The sequence below is a fragment of the Cyprinodon tularosa genome, unplaced genomic scaffold (assembly GCF_016077235.1).
Source record: "Cyprinodon tularosa strain WSP-4 unplaced genomic scaffold, ASM1607723v1 ctg744, whole genome shotgun sequence".
NCBI lineage: Eukaryota > Metazoa > Chordata > Actinopteri > Cyprinodontiformes > Cyprinodontidae > Cyprinodon > Cyprinodon tularosa.
This window is the reverse complement of record NW_024039501.1, coordinates 8,627-33,312: the sequence shown is the minus strand read 5'-3', so window position 1 is coordinate 33,312 and position 24,686 is coordinate 8,627. Positions and strand designations below refer to the sequence as shown.

The window sequence follows — 24,686 nt, the reverse complement described above, 5'->3', positions numbered from 1 at the left end:
AGACGAAAGAGGGAATCAAGCAAATCAAAATGGCGGCGCCCGTCACATTCAGAAAGTTATGCTTGATTATTATTGCTGTACTTTGGTGTTTGCGGAGGGTCATTCGAGGACAGCAACCTTTCATGGATTGACTTCATTGTTGTTTATAATTGTTCTTCTTCTGTTTTGTGTTGGTTGGCAAGCAACTTCCGGAGGGGCATTACCGCCAACTACTGGAATGGAGTGTGAATCGCGATGTGCAGCCAGATGGAAATGACGCGTTCTGCTGATGCGTTCTTGTTATCAGAGAACCGAACCAGGGAAAAACCGAGCCGAGCCCACCTCTGGAACTGGTCTGCAGTTAGCTCGGTCCGGTTGTGTCTAGCTCGGTTCAGTTCAGTTTGCTTTCCATTTACACACGATAAGTTATCTCAGTTACTGAGCTCGGACCGGTTTCGGCATGGTTTTTCAAGGGTAGTGTAAATGGGGTAATAGCCTCCGTTTTTCTAGTATTCATTCCACTACGTCTTTTGTCTGGTTTTGTTTCAGAGCCCTTCGTTATGGAGGAGATGGATGATCATCCCATCGTCCGCTGGGCAGGGCGCTCCCCACGCTCCTCTGACCCCACGGAGCCTCAGCCCAAGGGATCACAGAAGAAGAAAAAGAAACGAAAGAAGAAAGAAGAGGAGGAAGGTGAAGAGACCGGAAAAGCAGATAGAAGAGGGAAAGGAAGAAGCAAACAACCGAAACAGAGCAGCAGGGACTGCCGGGTGGAGAAGAAAGAGATGAAGGTCCGGGACCTTGGACTTGGATTCGACTCCGACGAAATTGTCCTTTTTAAGTTCTGCGTGGGCTCCTGCCAGAGCTCGAGAACAAACTACGACCTGGCGCTGAACGCACTGCTAGAAAACGGCTCGCTGCCTCGCCGCACTGCCCGTAAGGTCAGCAGGAACCCGTGCTGCCGGCCCGACCGGTACGAGCCGGTTTCCTTCATGGACACCACCACGACGTGGAGGACCATCCAGTCGCTCTCGGCTGCCAGTTGCATGTGCATCGGCTGAAACGCGCGGCCCAAACGAGCTGCAGCGACGCTCGGCGTTCTGTGGATTTAAACTACGACCAGAGGGAAGCTGCGTCCCTCACCGAGCATAGGAAGTTATAGAGGCCTTTCTCTGGGTGCAGCTGGACATTAAGGAGCTTAAATCTTGTCTCACCTTTGTGTCCGACGCAGGATTTAGGGCCCTCCGGGGGCCCTGGAACTCCTCCGACAAAACAACTCCTATCTAAACATGTTTTGGTTTTCTGTGGGAGAGACCTGACGGCTGAAGCTGAAGAGATAAAAAAAAAAGCCTAGTTAAAGGAGAGACGGTGTGTTTATACTGTAACTTTAACTAAACACACAGATAGGACACTCACTGCAAACAGTGAAGCCAAAGATTCCCAACAGTCTTTTCTGTCCCCTCCCCCCCATTCACACAAACAGGGACCTCACCCCGTATCTTCCTCTATACGTTCAGGTGAACTCAGCCTAATGGATGCCATGCATCTTCCTGTATTACTGTGTAAGAGTAACATATATTTATTACTGATAAATTATTTATTTATTATGGCTTCATATGAGAGCTGTTTTTTATAAACGGTATAATGTAGATACAAATATATTTATTTATTGCCAAGATTTCACATTTCACTTCCACAGCTGCTTTTGTTGGATTCCTCTCAAATTAAAAACTAAACTAAACAAACAGCTAGTTTATCTGTAGGTATTGTCTTTTTTGTGCAGATTAACCCAAACCATCAATCTGTAAATTATCCTCTGGCTATTATCTCGATGTTTACCTAAGAACAGCCCCTTGGTTGTGATTCTGGTTTGTAGGCATGGGCCGGTAGACGACGCTGACAGCATGGTGACACAAAGAAACAATAATAAACTTTTATAGTATTGACACAAACATTGAAAGCAACACTCTGTAACTTTTGATCCAACTTTTAGATTAATTTGAGACATATTCCATGATTTTTACAGGTCAATTTTTAGTACTTTAGCAGAAAAATTTTTGTTTTACGCTAAAAATAAGAGTGTGTACTGAAAAATTACTTTTTTTAATTCAATTCAGTTTATTTCTCTTGCTCCAATTCACAGCACATGTCATCTCAAGGCACTTTACAGTTCAAACAGATCATTCAGTCAAATTTATTTTAAATTTTCTAAGGAAAACCAGCTGATTGCATCGACTCATTGACTCTTCAGCAATCCCTCACTATAGTACATTATTTAGTTTCTTATATCATGTTTAGCCATGGTAGAGGGTCCAAAGAGCCACATGCGGGTCCGGATCCGCCGGTGGCAGACCCCTGGTCTAAAGTATTCTTGCTATATGTGGGGAGTGTTGGCCTAGTGGTTAGAGCAGTGGCTCTGAGAAGGTTGCAAGTACCCGGTTTGATCCCCACTGACTGCCACTCTTAACCTGACTCCGCCAGATGGATTTGCTCCGCATATCCATCTGGAAACCTTCCGTAGAAGTAATTTTGGGAAGGGGCGAAAATACTGGTTAGCTGATTGGCCTATGTTGGTGATAGACGGGCCAAATAAACCAATCAGATCAACAAGCATATGACGTACTAACAGACAGACGATGAAAACACAACCACAAGCCAGGCTACTCTTGCCGAAACCAGTCGGGAGAAGAGCAAAAACATCTTTTCGTCTGAGAAAAGCCTCCAGAGAAGTGTTTTGCTCTTCTTTCAGTGAAGAAATACTCTGTAATTCCGATAAAACTTGCTCGATAGCCACGCTAACGCTAGTTTCATCGGCTGAAGCCGCCATGTTCTTTAGACTGAACTGTCGCGCTTCTTGTTGCGTCACACCTCAACCCGCCTCAAAGCCAACGCTGATTGGACGTTCGTTTGGTGAACGGCTCCAGATTTTCTTTAACGGAGAGTCTCCAGACTGATCTGCGAGTGAAACCTTGAAATCTCGTGAGATCAGGATGGTCTCACCAGGCTATGCCACTCTGGGTCCCTGAGCAAAACCCTTAACCCCACACTGCTTCCCGGGCGCCGCACAATGGCAGCCCCCTGCTCCCCAAGGGGATGGGTCAAAATGCAGAAAGTGAATTTCCCCATTGTGGAACAATAAAGGGATTTACATGCTTTTTTTTTTTTTTTTCTCAAGTAAACTTAACAAAATAAACTTCAACATATTAGTTTTTGCTAATGGCTGTGCTCCTCTCACAGACTCTTCAAATAAGCTTAAAATGCTCAAATCAGTCTCTGAATGGGTCATGTGACCAGTGTTGGGTACGTTACTTTGAAAAAGTAATTAGTTATAGTTACTAGTTACTTCTCCCAAAAAGTAATTAAGTTAGTAACTGAGTTACTCTACAATAAAAGTAACTAGTTACTAGTAAAAGTAACTATTGCGTTACTTTTGCGAGTGTATGACATTAATAACTGGGGATGTCTAATTCTGAAATCCTGTGTTTGGGTTATTATAGATACTGCAACATGTAGCTATATACATCCATCCATCCATCCATCCATCCATCCATCCATCCATCCATCCATCCATCCATCCATCCATCCATCCATCTTTCTCCCTTTCTCCATATAGGCTAATGATCGTTCACGCTCTCCGTAGTTCCCCTGTGGCACGAGCACAGGGCGGCTGTTACGCGCCTTTAGCGAGCATGCGCGTTTCCTGTCACTTGCGCGGTGAATCGTGCCGCCGCGCTGCGCGGAGATGCAGGGGAAACCGTATCTGATGGGGAAACGCAGCTTGACGTAACACCAGTATTTCCATCTGGAAAGCGCTGTTTTGCTGCTGGAGTCCTCCTGACTCTCCATCCTCTCCTCTCTCATGACGCGCGCACGAGTCCTATCATGAAAAAAGGTTAATTGTGCGACCTGAGTAACGTGCAGTAACGGGGTGTCGGCAATTGTAACTGCGTTATAGTTACAGTAAGAGTAATCATTTTGATTACTCGTTACTAAAAAAGGTAGCGGCGTTAGTAACGCCGTTACTTTCAACGCCGTTACTCCCATCACTGCATGTGACCCAGAGCGCTGCTTTAAGGCAGTTCCCCTCGAACACCAGAGCTACCTAAGCTAGCAGTGGTGTTAGCAAGCAAAACAGGTAGCATCCTTAGCTGCTCATTTTATGTTCTCTGATGGAGAAGTGCAGTGCTGCCACTGGCCTTTAGCGGCGCTAAACCTGAATCATACAACAGTAGCACCCCTAGTGGCTGAAAGTTACATAGTGTTGCTTTAAATCAAATATTTTTATCTATCTATAGTGTTGCACAGAGGCCATTTTTTGGCCCCGATACCCGATACCTGGCTGTGCATTATCGGCCGATACCATCCGTTTGAAATTGGTATCTGTTCATGTATGAAGAACTGCATCCTACTTGGATGTAAAATAATCACCATCATGGCTCTGTTAAGCTGCTGCCTACCTTTGTGAAGCAGGAAAAAGACTAAAAGTGAATCCAGTAGAACTTTTTATTGCCTACCTGGAATGGGCGACAATAGTTCAATAAACTTTTGGCTCTCAAAATGGTATCGGTGTCCTATTGGTTGTTACTTGCCGATAAACATTTTACTTGCCGATAAACGACCAACATTTTAGTGCTGGATTGGGGTCCTGTCCGGTACTGGTATCTGTATCGGTGCAACACTATCTATTTCCCTTCATTTCAAACAGAAGAGCAACAATTATCTACTGCTTAAATAAAACAACATTATTTATGATTATTATTCATTATTGCTAAATAATCTCGAACAAACCTGAATATTTTAGGGTTTTCTAAGTGCTTAATATGCAGAATATTGGCCCTTATAGATTAATACATGTGTTTGAAGTTGGATCTTCTGCACAGAGTTTATATGTTCTCCCTGTGAATGTGTTGGCTCTCTCTGGGTACTCTGGCTTCAAAACAGTCCAAAAACATGACTGGTAGATTAACTAATGTCATTATGAAGAAAGCGATGAAGAGATGGTAATATAAATTTATTTGGCATTAGTCTAACCGATCCCTGATATTTACCCCAGATAACTTTTTTTTTTCTTTTTGAGGCTCATATTGATTTTTCTTCATGTATTTACATTTTAAATAATACATTGGTAATTAATGTTATTAACAAGGTAAGTACGAAAAAAATAAACATTTATTAACAATCGGCAAATGCGTGCATGTATCTGCAGATACCGATATAAGGTTTATCCTGTAGATTGTCAGTAGAGATAAACATTCTATATCTCGGTATTTTTGGCCAATTTTAGCGTTTTTTGCAGTTTCCTAAATTAATTTTATCAGCATTAGCAAATAAATGTACACATTTATTCACTAGCGCGTTCGGCAGCCATGACTTGAAATAACATAAGGCACAAGTATTGCCTCTCCCTCCATCCGCTAACTAGTATTAATATTTTGCTAAATTCCCGAATAAAAGCCTTCTCTTGTTTAAATTTAAAAAAATGTTTACATTTTTTTTTACTTTTATGTTATTTTTAACATAAAAGATATCGCGTATCGATTAAACTAATGCCGAAATCATTGGGATCGGTTAAATGTCTAAATGTCAGCCATAGATAAAAATCAAGGTTTCCTTAACAGCAAAGCAGGGTCATGCTTTTTTAGGATCAACATCGTGACTTCAGGATTTTTTATTTTTTTTTAACAGCTGTCGTTAAGAAGCCTTCTTTCAGCCAGCTGACCAGCAGTCAACACTTTTAGAAGAAACAGTTTTTTTTTATTGACAGAAATGACTGATATACGCTGATATTTATGTAAGCATTAGTTTTGAGTTTTGGTGCTGTTCACCAAATTCCAAAAAAAGTAAAAAAAAAAAAAAAATCCATTGGACTTTGTTTCCAAGTTTGAAGACGTTTCTCTTCTCATCCAGGAAGCTTTTTCAATTCAAAATGTCAGAAATGGCGTTGAGTTCCAGGTTTTATAGAGCGGACCAAAAACAAAATCCGTTTTTTGGCTTCGAAAACATGCAAATTGAACCTGAGGAACAGCTTGGAATGGGTTTTTTTTTGGCTTCTTTATTAGCCTGCAACACCCAATACTGGTCTATGTCTTTAAAAAGGGGGGTCCTTATAGGGAATTCTTGGCCCGGCTGAAAAGCGAGGTTTTCTGTTCCTCTTTACGGACCCGTTCGTCCGGTTCAATTTGCATGATCTACTCTATAAAACCTGGAACTCAACGATATTTCTGACATTTTAATTTGAGAAAACTTCCTGGATGGGAAGAGAAACGTCTTCAGACTTGGAAACAAAGTCCAGTGGATTGTTTTTTAATTTTTTTGGAATGATTCTGACCTGAATGACTGAGAACCTTCACCAGCATATTGTTCACCAAATCCACAATTTATTTTGTTTTTCCTGCCTTCTTCTGACTCCAACGTTAAATCATTGTTGTTTTTGTCTAATAAAATCCAATTAAAACACACTAAAACTAATTTCAGGTTTAAATGTGTGGAGCTTTAACCACCCAGAGGTGCACTGGTGCCCATTCAGGCCAGAATCTACCGCTTCCAAAGAAAAGGGGTGTGGATGTTTTAGAACTGCTGAGTATCCAGATGTTTTCTGTTGTTAGTCCCAACAAAAGGAAACACTTCAGAAAGATGTATCATGCTTTATGTCTGCAAAATGATCTGTTCAATAACCGATTCATGGCATCTCATAAAAATGATTATGGCACCTGTTTCTAAACATTTAGCTCTTTAGAACCTTGATACCATGAAACTGTCCCATGCCTACTGCCAGGTCACACTTTGACTCCCTGCTCTGGCTTTAAAAACACAAAGTTAGTTTAATTTAGCTTAAAATTAATTATTTTAATGTAACAAAACCTCAAACTTTTTTAATGCATTGCAAGGGGTTCTGTAATTCAGTTTAATGACACTCACTGTTATCCATTATCATCCTTGTTATTATTATTATTATTATATTATTATTATTATTATGAAATGTTCTATATTTTTGTATGGCATTATCCTCCTAGGGAATAAAGTTGAATAAAATTAAAATATTTTTTCATCATTTTATTGCTCAGATGTCTGTGGTCGGTTCGCTCTATATTAATCATGTCTGGAACCTCCTTTTTTGGGGGGTTATAGCGCCATCTAGTGGTTAAAGTTGCAGAACAGCAAAAACTAAGAAAACAGTAAAGTTTCTCTCAAAACCGTTGCCATATTTTGTCTTTTTAATTTTTATTTCTTGATTGCGTTTTTTAAAATTTCCATTGATTTTAGAATATGATCTTTGCTTTCAAAAATAATGGATCAAAATTAACTCCATAAGCAGGAAAATACGGCTTTTTACTAATTGATGATATGTCGATTTACGTTGTAAATAAAAAGAAAAACAGCTCCTTATATAACTTCTGTTTGTTTGAATTCAGGAGCAGAAAGTTAAGAGTCACCCAGATTTTTATGTCTTAATTTAATTTGAAGTTCATATTAAATTATTTCAAGGGCATGAAAACTAATTTAATTGACAGATGGATTTATTTTTATTTTATAAATACTTTACTGTTCAAAATCAGTTAAAATTCAAGAAATCTTTGCAGTGAAGAGAGGACTCTCATTGCTGCTGTGCCTGTTACAGGTTTATTCCATTTTAACCATCATCGAAACATCCTTTTTCGAGGTTGCAGCACCATCTAGTGGTCGAAGCTGAAACACTAAAAAAAAAAATACAACTCATTGATTTATGAAGAAGGGAAAAAAAACATAAAAAGTTTATTTGACCTTGATTTTAGCAGGTAAATTAGAAGATCCGCCAACTGATCTAACATTTTAACTTTAGAAAAAGACAATTAGATTTGCACCTGCAAAATATTAATGGGGATATTTTTTTTTTCGTGTTTGAAACTTAAATTGTCTAATTCCTTCATATTCACACCTGCTCAAATTGGGGAAAAATGGAAAAATACATTGTTAAGATAAATTTTATTAAATTTTTTGCAGTGACAGCTGGTTGCTGCCCCAGCTTTATAATCAGCCCAACCAAAAGTCTAACCGTGTTTCATTGTTAATATCTCTTTTTTCTTTTTTTGCACAACAGGGATCTAACAAAATACTCTAACCATCTGACAATAAATGTTAAGAGTGAAAATGTGCACTATGAATGCGTAGCAGATGTTCACAGTAGTTTGGTGCACATTGCGCAGTTAGGCAGAAGGTGAGACTACAGAATACAGCAGCAGCACATGATGGATCAACATAAACCTTGGAGGTTTTCACTTTGAGCTTCAATCTCTGAGGATTGCACACAGCTTGCACCCATGGGGTAGAATAGTATCCTTTCTCTGTTCCAGTGTTTGGAAGAAATAGTCAAAGGTTTTCTAATCATGTGTCTGTTTGGCAGTAAAGGAGGCAGTGGCTTTAAAACCCAGCAGTTTGGGTTATGCACAGCTAAAAACTTCACACTCTAAAGCAAAACTTTTTTCTGTTCTTTTGTCCTGGAGGCTACAATCTGATATTCTGGATATTTTGTTCTCATTCTAGTGGTGCATTTCACTCAAAATCCATGTTTTAGGCTAAAAAAGAGGTGAATGAGCCGGCATCATGACAGTAAGCTGTTTGTTAGACTTATATTTAGTGGCTAAAGGCTGCATGTTTTTGCATAATGGAGAGCAGGGCATGCTGTCTGCACAGTGTTTTTAAACCCGATTCATTTATTCGTCCCAATTTTTTGGATTAGATGCTTTGCTGGGATTTGGCTGAACAAACAAACTGCAGAAGACATAAATAAGTAATTTCTGGAAAACGGAAATTTGCAACAACAACAAAAAATCGATAATAAAAAATAAAATGGTCTGTAATCTTCGATGTGGGAGCACATTCTGAGCTTCTCTTAAGGATAACATGCTGGTCTTATTGTGTTTCTATTTTAAATAAAAATGTTAAACGTATGTCTTTAATGCAGTGATCCCACACTGTGTGCACAACAAACCCCGCTAATACTGGACCAGCAGGTTGGTCTGGCTTCATTTTGCAGCCATACAATAAAAAAATTTAGATATTTAGGTCTTTTTTTTCTTATGGTAGGTTTATTTTCTTGTGATCTGAGCTGGTAAGACAATTTTCTAATGGAATAGGATGATTTGCATTGTCTGATCCCCATTGCCTAATTTCTAAAGCATCTCCATTACCATTCTGAAGACGCAAAACACTGATTCTATTGCCAGATCATCTCATTTATCTTCAAGTATAGAACAATACACAGATTTTAAGAGATTTTTGCAGTTTAAGCCATTTTAACCTGTGGAGTGACACAGATGGACTTATTATTGTTAGAGTTCTTCAGGTTATCTTATGTTATCTATAATTATGCTGCTGTAGCCTTAGACTGCTGGAAGACATAGGGGAAACCTTTCCTCACTCACCTTTATTCACCTTATTTTTAGATTAGCTGTTGCAGTGTAATATACTCTAAAAACAATTGATAAACTCTGGATCATTAGTTTAATTAAAAGTCTTATGGTTTAATAGTTTATAAAAAAGTTTTATTATTAAACTTGCTGCCATTGTTAGTGGTTTCCTTACGCAAGAAACCAGAAAGCTGTTCTTGATAAACATAGTTGAGAAAACAATAGAAATTGCAGAATGTAATGATTTGCACGCCTAACATCTGAAAAATAAAGTGAAATAGCATTTCTTTCTTTAGTCCAGCCTACACTGGAAAAACGATGTAGAAGTAAGTAAAAAAATTACTAAATTAAGTGTATTTACCCTTAATTTGAGCAGGTAAATATGGTTTGCCAAGGGAATTAGTGTTTTTACTCTTAAAATAATATAACTAGATAATATGCACTTGAAATAAGACAATGCAATTGTGTTTTCTTATTTTAAGTGTAAATTGTCTTGTTTCATTGGCAAAAAGTCTCTTTTACCTCCTCAATCCAAGAACAAATGCACTTATTTTAAGAAAATATGACTTATCTAGATTTAGATTTTTTCCAGTGTATAAAAGACGTTTAGAACAACAAACGTTACGTCGCTTCTAAAAGAAAAACTACAACAATAAAAACTAAGTTATATTCAATAACAAGAGATTTTGTCAATTTTAAAGAGCCACTGTTTAAATTCAAATTATAGATTTAAAATGAAGGAAATAGAATAAATAAATGTGTTGCTCAAATTTATGGAAAACTATGTTTAAAAAATACTTTTCCACTTTTTAAAACACCAGGAAAGTATACTTCTGATATATTTTTTTTGTCTTTTTATTTGGGGAAATGATCTGCTTTTAGCTAAAATGCTAAAACCTGCTTTTGTTAGTAGAACTCTATATTGTAAAAAGATTAGTTGTGATGAAGAGTTGCTGTAGAGTCTAGTAAGAGCCACTGGTGGTTGGAAGCTGGTCTCTAACCAAACTAGGTTTTCCTCTGAGGTGAAGGAGACATCAAAGTGATCTGTTTGTAATAATTTCTTTAATATTGAATTCTTTAATTTGTCCGCTAGATGTCAGCAGAGAGCCCTTTTAGTTCCCTTCTGTAGAAACGAATGAGTGATTGTTGCACATGTTGGGTTTGTTTTGCAGCTGATTGGTTGCTTACATGTTTGTGTTAGATTTAACAAACTTTATATTCTTTATATTTAATTTCCTTCTCCCTATGGAAACTTTAATGATGGCTTTGGGTTTTGTTAAAAGACTTTCCTCAAATCACTGCACATCACTTTATTCCAATTACTGTTTGTGTATGAAATGGAAATAATGTGTGAATTCTGTTCTGTTTTGTTGCAAAGAACACGTTTTATACAAAGATTACTGAGAAAAAAAGCAATTCAGAAATTTTACTTAGAAAATATTTTTTCTTTAGTTTTTCATATATTTTTTTAAATTTTTCAAATTGCATTTTCTCATAATTTTTTTTTCCAAATGCATTTTTTTCACATTTCTTTTCTCATTTCGCATTGTTTTGATTATTTAATTCTGTTCACATACTCTCTCGTTTGCAGCAGCATTTTTATTAATCAAAGGTGCACATTTGTACCTAATTTGAAGTGAAAATAATGTGATCTGTAATATGCAGTTTAAAAAAAATAAAATTTGTAAAACTGAACCTGAAAAACAGAAAAAAATGGTGAACATAACATTTGAGAGAAAAAAGTTGTATTTACAAAATCTGTTCTTTGCTTTTAACAATGATGGAACAAAATTCACTCCATATAAAAACAAAAATAAAAATTGCAATGATTGGCTATAAAAAAGATGGGGGTTCAGAGTTTAAGTTTTAGAACCAGCTTTGTTTATTATAACACTTTTCCATCTGATGAGGCTGACATCTGCAGCCTGCTTGTTTTTCTTTTTCTCCCTGCAGGAAAGCAAAGAAGTGAGCAGGCCAGAACTTCCCAGGGTCCATAGTTTCCTGGGTTTCTTAAGGCTTCTCAGCAAAAGTAGTTCTGGTTTCACATTCACCAGGATTCTGCCTCCTTTCTCCCCAGAACCAACAACCCATCCACTCAACTCATTCTCTGAAAGAGCAGCCGGCCCAAGCCTCTACAGCTAAATCTGATTTTCTGTAATCAAAGGTAGTTAGAAATCAAAGGCATCGTAACGATGTTATTTTCAATAGTTTTAACTAATCCTCGTTAGTTTTACACTACCGTTCAAAAGTTTGGGGTCACATTGAAATGTCCTTATTTTTGAAGGAAAAGCGCTGTACTTTTCAATGAAGATAACTTTAAACTAGTCTTAATTTTAAAGAAATACACTCTATACATTGCTGATGTGGTAAATGACTATTCTAGAATCTTCAATTTCTTAGCAATTTCTCGCATGGAATAGCCTTCATTTCTAAGAACAGGAATAGACTGTCGAGTTTCAGATCAAAGTTCTCTTTTTCTGGCCATTTTGAGCGTTTAATTGGCCCCACAAATGTGATGCTCCAGAAACTCAATCTGCTCAAAGGAAGGTCAGTTTTGTAGCTTCTGTAACGAGCTAAACTGTTTTCAGATGTGTGAACATGATTGCACAAGGGTTTTCTAATCATCAATTAGCCTTCTGAGCAAATGAGCAAACATATTGTACCATTAGAACACTGGAGTGATAGTTGCTGGAAACGGGCCTCTATACACCTATGTAGATATTGCACCAAAAACCAGAGATTTGCAGCTAGAATAGTCATTTACCCAATTAGCAATGTATAGAGTGTATTTCTTTAAAGTTAAGACTAGTTTAAAGTTATCTTCATTGAAAAGTACAGAGCTTTTCCTTGAAAAATAAGGACATTTCAATGTGACCCCAAACTTTTGAACGGTAGTGTTTATCAAACCAGATTAGTTCAGATAAGTCTGAATGTAATGAATCAACAGCCTCAGCAGTGCTTTCACTGAGCAGCCAGCAGGGGGCGCCCACCCCATGGATTGAATATGCAAATAAAATTGTTGTTGTTGTCTTGAGCAGAAAGCCTTACTGCTCTGTTTCTGAATGATCAATTATCATTTTATTTTTAAAATTCAGCAGCCTTCTCTGTTCTACCGGGGCTTAAATGTAAACACTGATGCCTTCACTGGTTTGTGTGCGCAGAAGTCCCCATGATGAAGGAAGGTGTAAGGAAAAATTAAGGTGCTGAACATCATGGGCGGTTCTAGAAGGGGTCCAGCAGGGGGCCAGAGCCCATGTAGAACTGATCCTGGCTCCTGGACGGAAGGCTTACTACTTCAGTGGTGATGAGCGTAGGCCCGCTTGGACCAGTTTTTTTTCTTTTTCATCTTTAATATTTTACGTTAACAAACATTTCAAATGAATAAGTTTCACTTTTAGTTTCAGCCATATTGACATCAAATCACAGTTTTGATCAGATGTTTGCAACCTCCAGATCCAGTAGTGACTCTTGGGCTCTGTGGCTCATTAAGCCAAGAACTTCTCCCATATTTTGTTTTTGTTGATCATTTTGTTGAAAAATTCCCTTACTAAAGATTTATAATTAAATATATACTTATTAAGTTCTGTTTACAATTTCATGACGGAGTATTAGGGCCAGGCTAGAGATTTGTTATTTTTTATTTTGTGAATAAAGTCATAATATTGCGAGAAGGAAGTCATCATACCACAACCCGTTTCAGAAAGAAAGCTTGGAGCTCCGCCCACCAGATGATGGCCAACCAGCTCCACCAATCAGCAACCAGAGTCCACTTTGACATCCTGCCCAGTTTGATGCTGCTGCTAAAAGATTTCCTGATTTGTCAAACCGATGCTAAAGTAGAACTTCACATGATGCTCCACATTCCTCATTTTAGGGAAGAAAGGGATTCTTGGAAGAGTTGTCATAAAATACAACTTTATTCTCATAATTTTATGACTATTCTCATTGCGACTTTATTCTCATAATGTTACAACTTTATTCTCGTAATATTACGATTTTATTCTAATAATATTATGACTTTATTCTCATAATATTATGATTTTATTGTCATAATATTACGACTTTATTCTCATAATATTACGACTTTATTCTGGTAATATTACGACTTTATTCTGGTAATATTACGACTTTATTCTCGTAATATTACGACTTTAATCTCGTAATATTACGAATTTATTCTGGTAATATTACGACTTTATTCTGGTAATATTACGACTTTAATCTAATAATATTACGACTTTATTCTCATAATATTACAACTTTATTCTCGTAATATTAGGATTTTATTCTCTTAATATTAATACTTTATACTCATAATATTACAACTTTATTCTCGTAATATTACGACTTTATTCTCGTAATATTACGACTTTATTCTGGTAATATTACGACTTTATTCTGGTAATATTACGACTTTATTCTCATAATATTACGACTTTATTCTCGTAATATTACAACTTTATTCTCGTAATATTAGGATTTTATTCTCTTAATATTAATACTTTATACTCATAATATTACGACTTTATTCTTGTAATATTACGACTTTATTCTCGTAATATTACGACTTTATTCTGGTAATATTACGACTTTATTCTCGTAATATTACGACTTTATTTTCGTAATATTACGACTTTATTCTGGTAATATTACGACTTTATTCTGGTAATATTACGACTTTATTCTCGTAATATTACGACTTTATTCTCGTAATATTACGACTTTAATCTCGTAATATTACGAATTTATTCTGGTAATATTACGACTTTATTCTGGTAATATTACGACTTTATTCTGGTAATATTACGACTTTAATCTCATAATATTACGACTTTATTCTCATAATATTACAACTTTATTCTCGTAATATTAGGATTTTATTCTCTTAATATTAATACTTTATACTCATAATATTACGACTTTATTCTGGTAATATTATGACTTTATTTTCAAAATGTTGGGACTTTATTTTTGTAATTTTATCACTTTATTCTCATAATTTTTTGACTTTACTCTTGAAATAAAAATGAAAATAATCTCTAGCCTGGCCCTAATACTTTGCCGTATAATTTAACGTCAGTTAGGCTGAAGCTAAAAGTTCAACACCTTCATTTTCAAATCATTGTTAGGTGTAAATGTGAAAAAATGAAACTGATTCAAGCATCCCGTTAAAAGTCTGGCATGTGAAAAATTCCTTTAGTCTTCAGTATGGAGGCCAAAATAGGAGCCAGGACCAAGTCTACAGCGCCCCTGTTGGCCCCCATCTAGAACCGCCACTGCTGCTGTGTCAGTACAGAAGGAAATTTATGAAGGGCTTCACTGAGACTTGTTTGACTCAGTGCTTCACAGGTGGAAGAAAGGAGGCGATTGTTCAGAGAAGATGTCTGACAGAAAAAAAAACAGATTTGTGGGAAGAATGAGAGGAAATTTAGAAAACCCTCAAGAACGTGTAGGCCTATTGGTATGGTCCCTGCGTGGGTCCAGGAACCCGGTCCTGTTAAATCTCCCCGCGTGGGTCCAGGAACCCGACCTGAGTGCATCAGAAGCATTTAGCTGACTGACTGGAGCTCGGGGTGCTGAAGGTGCAGGTAACGATGTCTCCTCTCCGGATGATCACCACGCCTCCACGCCCAGGAGAAGCTTCCTCCACGGCTTCCCGTCCAGAGCGCGTCGCCGCGTCTTCCTCGCCGCCGAACGCGGTGGATTCCACGCTGAACGGGTGGAAGTTGACACGCGCCGTATCGTACTCCCACGCCTGCCGGATCGCGAAGTCTGTGAAAGAGGTGTTCTTGGTGGACATCTGGTGTCCTGTGCCGTTCCTGAAGCTGGCTGTGCGTAATGACGCATAACTGGTGTCGTTGCTGTGTATGGAGGGAGGGGAGGTTTGACCCCCCACCCAGCTCTTCTCCTCCCCACGGCCGTCCTTGACCCTGGTGATCGCGTTCTTTAGCCTTCCACAGCCTTTCAGCAGCAGGTTCTTCCTGCATAAAATGTAGACCCAGGGGTCCAGGATGGGGTTGAATGAGGCGAAGCGGATGGCCAACATGTCGCTGCGGTAGTCGGGTCTTCCCCCAGCAGACACGTAGGAGGGGTCATAGAGCTGGTTCACAAAGATTCGCACCTGCAGGGTAAAGAAAACCCATCATAGACTTGGATTAAATTCATAAACATGAAATTAATGAAGGAATGGTGTGCAAATGTACAAATTTACCAACAACAAAAATCCAGGTATTTAGGATTACAAGTTAAAAAACAATCCACTGGACTTTGTTTCCGAGTTTGAAGACGTTTCTCTTCCATCCAGGAAGCTTTTTCAATTCAAAATGGCAGAAATAGCGTTTAGTTCCAGGTTTTATCCAGCAGCCCAACAAAGCCTGGTTTTGGTTTATAAAACATGCAAATAAAAACAGACGAACGGGTCCCCCCCTTTGGAATGGGGGTCATTTGGCTTCTTTGTTAGCCTGCAATGCCCCATACCTGTTTTTTTTTTTTTTACTTTTTTGTAAAGAAATAACAAAATATGAGAAAAAAGCAAAACAATATTTTGATGTAGATGTTTTTAACTTTATTTCCTAGATTTCTTTTCTTTTTTTTCAAATTTCCATTAACAAAATGGGTTCTGTGTTTGCAATAATATTGTAGCGGCTGGACGAAGAGGTGCATTATGGGGCACTGTTTTGGGTTGTTTGCTTGTTTATTTCTTTGTTATTTTGTTTGAATGTTGCTCATGTTGTTTATTGTTCATATTTGCCTCAGTTCATGCTGTTTTGGGGGTGTGTGTTGAGGGCATGTGAGTTTCACCCTGAGTGATAAGGCTGTTGGGTTTACTGAAGTGTTGTGCTGCACCCCTAGCGGAGTGGTTGAAGAATAAATAAACACTGTTGAAATCAGTCAACTAAGCCTGATTATTTGTAACACTCACCGGCGTTACATTGGTGTCAGAAGTGGGATGATGGATCCAGCCAACATCCACGGAGGAGCACAGCAGCTCAGCGCAACACAGATCTGCGTGGATAGCGGAGCAGTGGAGAACCCCGAGTCGCCCAGATGGTTCCAGCGGCCTGCGAATGCCTCATCGTGAAACAGCAAAAATGGCTGAAGATGGTGGCGAACAGAGCTCCAAGTCCAATTCACAGCCTACTGCCACGAAGACCGCTGTGAAGCTGCCCAAGTATGATGGCACGAACCAGCTGGAGCTATACCTGAACCAGCTGGAGCTTTACCTGAGGCAGGTTCGAATTGCGGCGGCGCACAACGGCTGGAGTGATCCGGAAACCGCCACACACCTGGCTCTCGCTCTGGAGGGTGAAGCCCAACAAGTCCTACTCGACCTGGCGCCAGAGGAGGAAAATGATGTGTGCGCACTCATCACGGCGCTGGAGCGGCGATTCGGGCGGCGTACAGCTGAGACAGCGGAAAGAGAAAAGTTAGTCAGCCGCCGCCGCCGGGAAGGAGAAAGCCTCGGGGCCTTCGCTGCTGACATCCAGCTGCTCGTCGAGGATACCCGAGTTTTCCTGTGGGGGCGCAGGAAGAATTAGCACTCCACGCGTTCCTGCAAGGGCTCAACCCGGAGCAACTCCGCCAGCACGTCCGCCTCGCAATGCCGCAATACCTGGAGGAGGCACTCAGGGAAGCAGAGCGTGCAGAGACCATCCTCTCGGCGTCATGGGTGGAACCTCAACCTCTCGTTCAGGTGGTTAACCGGGAGGAGCAGGAGGAGATACGCCAAATCCAGTATCCAGCCTCACAACAACATCCTGTGGTGAGACGTCCACGTCGCTCTGACTGTCTGACTGCTGCTACAGGTGTGGAGAACCGGGACACCTTGCACGTGACTGCCCCGCCCCCACACCAAAAGCCCGGCCCCGCCGGCAGGAGGGAAACGACGATGGGATGGCCAGCGGAGGGGGCCGTCATCCCAGCCTGTAATACCCCTCCAAGGTCGCTGCACGCTGGTAGGACGTTTTGGCTGTACAAAGGGACTTTATATGCACTGCCAGCTTGACCATAATCACTGTCTAGCACTACTGGACACAGGGGCTACTATTTCTCTGGTGCGGCCGGGAACGCTTCCGGACACGACGGGGACATTGACAACTGTGTGGACACCCACAACCACACAGCTGATGACTGTGACTGGAGAAAAGGCAGGACTAATGGCCAAGAAGCTGCTGAGGGTCCGGGCTGGTAATCAGGAGGTGGTCCATGAGTTCTGGCTTGCCGACATTAAGGAACCGTGCATCATCGGCCTGGACCTTATGCAACGCTGGGAAGCCTGCATCGACGCGTCACGGGCGACAGTTACACTAGGAGGCGAGACCTTGATGTTGCAGCGCGGGAGGGAGCGACAGGAGGAGCTTGGGCGGACCTATACCACCAGCCACACTGCCCCAGAACATCATGCTGAACCAGAGGGCCCGTCCATCTCCAACCAAAGCAGTTCAACAGAGACTGAGACAGCGGTGCAGGACCTGTTACAACGCAGCTGTACCGGTCTGAACGCTGAGCAACAGGGTGAGTTAATAGCCCTCCTTAGTGACTTTAAAGACATTTTTGCAGCCAAAAATGAGGACTGTACGCAGACCGGACTAGTCCAGCACCAGATCGACACTGGCTCAGCTCCACCCATCCGCCTCCGCCCCCACCGGCTGGCTTTTGCCAAAAGGCAAGCAGCAATGGACATGATTAACCAGATGGCCGCCGCAGGAGTTATCGAGCCGTCTGACAGTCCATGGGCAGCGCCAGCCGTGTTGGTCAAGAAGAAAAGCGGAGAGTGGCGCTTTTGTGTGGACTATCGACGCCTGAACAGTGTTACTAAGAAGGACTCTTATCCCCTCCCCCGTATTGATGATGCTTTAGACTGGATTACGGGATCTCAGTGGTTCAGCTCTCTCGATCTGCGGAGCGGCTATTGGCAGGTGGAACTGGCCCCCGACGCAAAGCCCAAGACTGCCTTCACCATTGGCCAAGGGCTTTGGCAGTTTCGGGTGATGCCATTTGGACTTTGTAATGCCCCAGCCACATTTGAGCGTTTAATGGAGAGAGTCCTAGCTGATGTTCCCCGGAGCCGCTGCATCGTTTATTTGGATGACCTGCTGGTGCATGCAGATGGGTTTAAAAGGGCCCTAGCCAACCTCAAGGAGGTGTTTGGTGCCATCCGCCAAGCCGGACTGAGGCTGAACCCGGCCAAATGCCGTCTCATGGCTAGAGAAACCGAGTTCCTGGGGCATGTGGTCAGCGCCAAAGGAGTGGCCACCAACCCAGCCAAGGTGGCTGCTGTCAAGGACTGGCCAACTCCCAGTAACGTAAGTGAGCTGCGGAGTTTCCTGGGGCTGGCCTCATATTATCGGCGTTTCATCAGGGGCTTTGCAACCATTGCTAGCCCGCTCCACCGCTTGACAGATAAGGGCCACAAGTTTTGCTGGGACGAGAGTTGCTCTGCTGCATTTGATCAACTCCGAACGGCCCTGACCGAAGCTCCAGTCCTGGCCTATCCGGATCCACACCGACCCTTTATTGTGGACACCGATGCCAGCAACACTGGGGTAGGTGCAGTGCTGGCGCAGCGAGGAGAGGATGGGGAGTGCGCGGTAGCCTACTTCAGCCGTGCCCTCAGCCGTGCTGAGCGAAACTATTGTGTCACACGAAGGGAGTTGCTGGCTGTTGTTTTGGCTGTGCAACACTTCCGCCCATATCTCCAAGGCAGCCGCTTTACCCTGCGCACAGACCATGCTTCCCTTACCTGGCTGTTAAGTTTCAAGCAGCCGGAGGGCCAGGTGGCGCGGTGGTTGGAGACTTTACAGAGTTATGACTTTGACCTCCAACACCGAGCTGGGCATCACCATGGCAACGCTGATGCGCTCTCCCGACGACCCTGCAAGACGTGCAGCTACTGTGACCGCCAGGAGGAACGAGACCAACTGCCAGCTGTGGCGGCTGCTTCTGCTGTGGAGGGCCTGGAGTCGCAGTCCCCGATGGATCTACAGCAGCTTCAAGAGGCCGACAGGACGCTGGCTTATGTAAAAAGCTGGTTGGTAGCGAGCAGACAACCGGAGTGGCCAGAAGTGTCAGCTCACAGCCCAGAGCTGAAATCGTACTACTCCCAACGGAACAACATTGAGCTTCATGACGGTCTGCTGTACAGGCGGTGGCAGGCTCCAGACCGAGGATCCAACATCCTTCAGCTGCTGATTCCCCAAGCGCTCCGCTCTCAAGTCCTCCAACTGAGTCACGGTTCGGCAGCCTCGGGCCATTACGGGATTACGAAGACCCTTCGCCGGCTCAGGGCGCGGTTCTATTGGCCTGGTTGTCGCACCGATGTGGAGTTATACGTCCACTGCTGTGACAATTGTACCGCCCGGAAGGGTCCAACCCAACGCTCCCGAGCACCGCTGCAGCAGTACCTGGTGGGAGCCCCAATGGAACGGGTGGGAGTGGACATCCTCGGGCCGTTTCCAGTGACTGAGTCCGGTAATCGCTACATCCTCGTGGCCATGGATTATTTCACAAAGTGGCCTGAGGCGTACGCGGTGCCGGACCAAAGCGCAGCAACCACTGCGGAGAAGCTGGTGGAACAGATGTTCACCCGATTTGGAGTTCCTGCAGAGCTCCACAGTGACCAGGGTCGAAACTTCGAGTCACAGGTGTTTGGTGAAGTGTGCCGGCGGCTGGGGGTGCACAAAACTAGGACGACGCCACTGCATCCTCAGAGTGATGGACTGGTAGAGCGGTTTAACCGTACCCTGGCCACGCAACTGGCAATTCTAACAAGCACTCACCAACGAGACTGGGACCGTCACCTACCCTTGGTCCTTTGGTCCTACCGCACTGCAGTTCAGGAGTCCAGTCAGTGCACACCTGCTGCCCTCATGTTTGGGCGAGAGCTCCGTACACCAGTAGATTTGGTGTTTGGGGCCCCACCAGAACCCGAGATTGTAGGTGGACCAGAGATGGACTACTACCGCCGGCTGAGGGACCGCCTTCAGGAGGTCCACGAGTTCACTCGACAGGCGCAGGCTGGCGCCGGTGTAAAACAAAAGAGGGCCTACGACACACGCTGCACGGGACAGGTGTTTAAGCATGGAGACAGAGTGTGGGTGTATTGCCCTATTCGAAAGAAGGGTGTTTGTCCCAAGCTGAGCAGCCACTGGCAGGGACCTGCAGAGGTGGTGGGTGGGCTGTCTGATGTGGTGTACCGGGTGCGTCTGCCTGGACGCCGGCGAGCGGTGGTACTGCATCGTGACCGGCTGGCACCGTACCACCCCCTTGCCCCACCGACTGTTCAGAGAGACACTGATCCTGTTTCTGAGGAGCCAACACAGCACCAGACCGTCGCAGAGGACAGTGGGCGGCCGGCGCGGTTGCGCCGACTTCCTGTTCGTTTCAATGATTTTGTTATGACTGATGGGGTCGCCGGGGACGTCTGACCCCTTAGGAGGGGGCTATGTAGCGGCTGGACGAAGAGGTGCATTATGGGGCACTGTTTTGGGTTGTTTGCTTGTTTATTTCTTTGTTATTTTGTTTGAATGTTGCTCATGTTGTTTATTGTTCATATTTGCCTCAGTTCATGCTGTTTTGGGGGTGTGTGTTGAGGGCATGTGAGTTTCACCCTGAGTGATAAGGCTGTTGGGTTTACTGAAGTGTTGTGCTGCACCCCTAGCGGAGTGGTTGAAGAATAAATAAACACTGTTGAAATCAGTCAACTAAGCCTGATTATTTGTAACACTCACCGGCGTTACAATATCGAAGCAAAGTTGACTCCATAATTATGATGACGCTTTTCAAAGCCACAAAGTAAAACTGTTCACATCCGTTTCAGAGTTAAATTAAGATATCAACATGATTTTTTCTTTATGTTTTTGTGTTTGATCAGATTCAGCCAGTAAAAAAAAACAAGCCAGTAAAAGAGTCCAACCATCTCTGCAAGAATAAAAGTCTCTGTGCTCATGGCTGCTGTAAGTAGAACAATGTTTTGTTTGCGGGTCCCCCCCCTTTGAAATGGGGGTCGTTTGGGTTCTTTATTAGCCTGCAATGTCTCTGAAAGGGTAGGCATTAGAGGGAATTGTTGGCCTGGCTGAATAGGCAAGGTCTTCTGTTCCCCTGTAATGGGGTGGGGGTTGGGGGTTTATTTTTCCGTAACATTTAGGCTAAATTAAATGTTATCTATCTATCTATCTATCTATCTATGAAATCTCACACGTATAGACAAAAATGTAATTTATGCTAATAAGCCACGTTCCTTTAACCACTCAACTGGAAGCCACGCCCCTGGCATATAGGAACCAATGAGAAGAGGTGATGGGTTATATATGACTGGTTTTCTTACACTCTGGGGGCGTGGCCACAAGTTTATCCATGAAAGGGGCTTGGTTTATTAACATATTTAATTTCTACATTAATATTTAAGATACTTAGGTGTAAGATATGGATTTCAGATTTGGATCAATTAGACCAAACTGACCAGGGTGGGGGAAACAAATAAAATAATGACAAGTGTGATTTGTTTAGTCTATTAAGCGAGGAACAAAGCCGAGGCTGCAGACCCCTGATCAATATGGCTGAAGCTTGAAGCTGACTGTAAATTCTGAATACGTTAAAAAGTAAATTGTAACATTTTTGAATTGGTCCAAGAAACAAACCGGCAACAGTATTTTTTGTTAGCGCATATTATCGTAAAAGCAAAAACTGATCTAAACACAAAATGTCTTAACAAAAATGTATTTGCCCTTAATTTGGACAGAAAACAAGTTAATCTGCCAATGAAATGAGTTCTACTCATAACATAAGATAATTTGATATTTTATAGCAAAAACATTGTTTATTTTTCTTATTTTAAATGTAAGTTATCTTATTCAGTCTGCAAATTGTCTTAACCACCTACGGTAGTTAAGGGAAAATAAAATTGACTTCAATATATTTTAATTTTTACCGTCAGTTCAGGGTCCGTAACAGGAGCCAGGAGCTTTTCTCCCGGGGACTGGCCCCTGTGGGCCCCTTTCTAGAACCACCCATGGATTTGGGATTGAAGATGTTTAGCTTTAAGATTTATCTTTTAGATTCTAGAGAAAAATAAGGGGTTTATTTTTTTTCACACTGAAAAAAATAATTCAACCGTGTTTGGCATTTACTTAAAAATATTTATTAGCTACTTTAACACAATTTTTTTCATCTTCGACCCTGCTAACATAAAACAATTGTGTTAAAGTAACTAAATATGATTAAGTAAATGCCAAAAACTGTTGCATTATTTTTTTTTCAGTCATTCATTCATTTATAAAAATCTTACTTTGTTAAATAAACATTTAGTTTGGAGCTATATATAAAAAAAACTAAATATTTAATTTGCAAACTAAATATTTATTTAACCAAGAAAGATTTTGATAAATGAATGAATGACATAGTAAAGAAAATATCCACTTATATTTTTCTTTTAAAAACGTGGTAAATAACCATAAATATTGCTCCTAATTTTTAACTGCTTAACTTTATAAGCAGCGCCCCATAGAAACGTGCAAACGTACCACTAGAGGAATAGAGCAGACCAGGAACACGATGGTCATGAAGACCAGCAGCCAGAACATCTGGATCTCCGCGGCGGAGGTGACGGACGGCAGCCGCGGGAAGCAACGCCGCGAGCCGCTGTGCTCACACAGCTCCGTCCGCACGATCCCGGTCCTCTGGTTCATCCCCACCAGGACCCTGCACACCGCCAGGTTGCAGAGGACGGTGACGGCAATCAGCAGCAACATGACGCCTCCGTACAGGAAGGAGTAACAAGCTCCAACTGGATCCACCGACCTCCAGTCCAGGAAACACCAAGTGCCGGGGAAGTGCCGGACGTGCTGACCGAAGCCAAAGCTCGGCATGATGCACAGCACTATGTTAGCCAGGTAGATGACCAGGAGCGCAAAGCGCGCCATGGTCCGGTCTATGTGCATGGAGTAGAAATACGCATGGTTGATGGCCAGGTATCGCTCCACCGCCATGGCGCAGAGGATGGACATGCCCGCCGCGCCGAAGAACAGCATAGAGAAGGAGAAGAAGTGGCAAAGCAGCGCTCCTCCGGGCCACCTGCTGGCCACGTAGGTGGCGATGACCACCGGGCTGGTGAAGCACGTCCCCAGCAGGTCAGTGATGGCCATCCCGCACACCAGCGTGTAGAAGGTGGTTTCCTTCTGCTCCTTCTTGGAGACGCACAGCACCACGATGGCGACGAGGTTCCCCAGGACTCCCACGGCGAACATCGTGGCTGAAGTGACCAGAGACTTGGACTCCAGTCGCAGCGCGGGGAAGGTTGTCCGGTTATGGCTGGGAAGAAGGTGAGACAGCAGCGGTTCAGAAACATTTGGGTCCAGATCTCCAAACGCAGCGGTCTCGTTGATCATTCTTAAAAAAATAAATAAAACAAAAACAAAAGGAAACTTTTTGTAAAGTTCAGAAAAAAAGTTGCTCCAGAAAAACAAAGATTGTGGCTCAAACTAATCCATGCCTGCATGCATGACAGGTCCGCCTGAACACTTCAGCTCTCATCATGCCCTCATCACAGCGCAGGCTCTCTGTTTACTGTCTTAAGCGCGAGGTTGCGGGTATTTAAGCCGCGTGCTGATGTCAGCCCAGTGACGTGCGGTGAGACGGGTTTCCAAGAGTCCCACTGCAGCAGCCAGAGTGGGATTCATATCAAAACCAAACACGTCACAGCTCCTTATAGGGAAAAAAAAAAATCAGACAAAACTTTTAGTTTCTTCTCTTCAAGTCGCTGCTGCCTTTCAGTGCTCTATTATGCATATATCTACAAACACAGAGACCAGCAGCTATTCATGGACTCGGATAGGAATAATCAGACTAAATCTAAATGCATCATCTAACTCCTCCTTCTTTATTTAATCCAGGGTCAAACCGCCGAACTTCAGCACCAAGGTCAGCGCCTCAATCACTTACAGCACATTTTCACCTCCGGGCTTCAGGGATGGAGGGAAGGATAGCTTCAGTGTTCTTATTTGTGGCCGGAGGGTGATTTAGTATTACCTAGGAAATTGAAAAACTATAAAATCAGTTAAAAAGAAAAAAAAGATAGATACAGAAAATCAAACACAAACTCCACAATTTCTAACGCTTTTTTAAATTAAGTTTTTCAGAGTCTCATTGCTGGATTGTTTTTCTTCAATACTAAGCAGTTGCCACAAAAATCTGTTTACATGTATGGTTAATACAACTATTCCTTATTTGTACAAATCATGTTTTTGATCAAAATCCTTTCACTAAAATGCCATCAGAGCGCTTATAATATTAAGTTTGTCCCAGACTTTTCAGACCCCTCTAGCA

General features: G+C 42.1%; 2 protein-coding genes across 2 annotated transcripts in view; one reads left to right on the top strand and one right to left on the bottom strand.

Moving 5' to 3' along the window:
* LOC119773117 overlaps window positions 1–2,429 on the top strand; it is a 56,393-nt gene extending 53,964 nt beyond the window's left edge. Inside the window, exon 5 of the mRNA XM_038269941.1 lies at window positions 529–2,429. Within this exon, the coding sequence (XP_038125869.1) occupies window positions 529–1,040 (512 nt within the window). The 3' untranslated portion in view covers window positions 1,041–2,429. The remainder of the gene's footprint in view (window positions 1–528) is intronic.
* Window positions 2,430–14,839: 12,410 nt separating this feature from the next.
* On the bottom strand, window positions 14,840–23,909 carry ptger4c (prostaglandin E receptor 4 (subtype EP4) c). The gene is made up of 2 exons (XM_038269942.1): window positions 22,886–23,909; window positions 14,840–15,486 (listed from the first exon to the last, which is right to left on the bottom strand). The coding sequence occupies exons 1-2, from the start codon at window positions 23,747–23,749 to the stop codon at window positions 14,905–14,907; spliced, it is 1,446 nt and encodes a 481-aa protein (XP_038125870.1). The 5' UTR covers window positions 23,750–23,909; the 3' UTR covers window positions 14,840–14,904.
* Window positions 23,910–24,686: the final 777 nt, after the last annotated feature.

Excerpts from the sequence above, each read along its gene's own strand:
- ptger4c (XM_038269942.1), bottom strand. The coding sequence starts at position 23,749 with ATGATCAACGAGACCGCTGCGTTTGGAGATCTGGACCCAAATGTTTCT. Across the intron at positions 15,487-22,885 it reads TCTGCTCTATTCCTCTAGTG|GTGCGAATCTTTGTGAACCA; the intron begins GTACGTTTGCAC and ends TTTACCCTGCAG.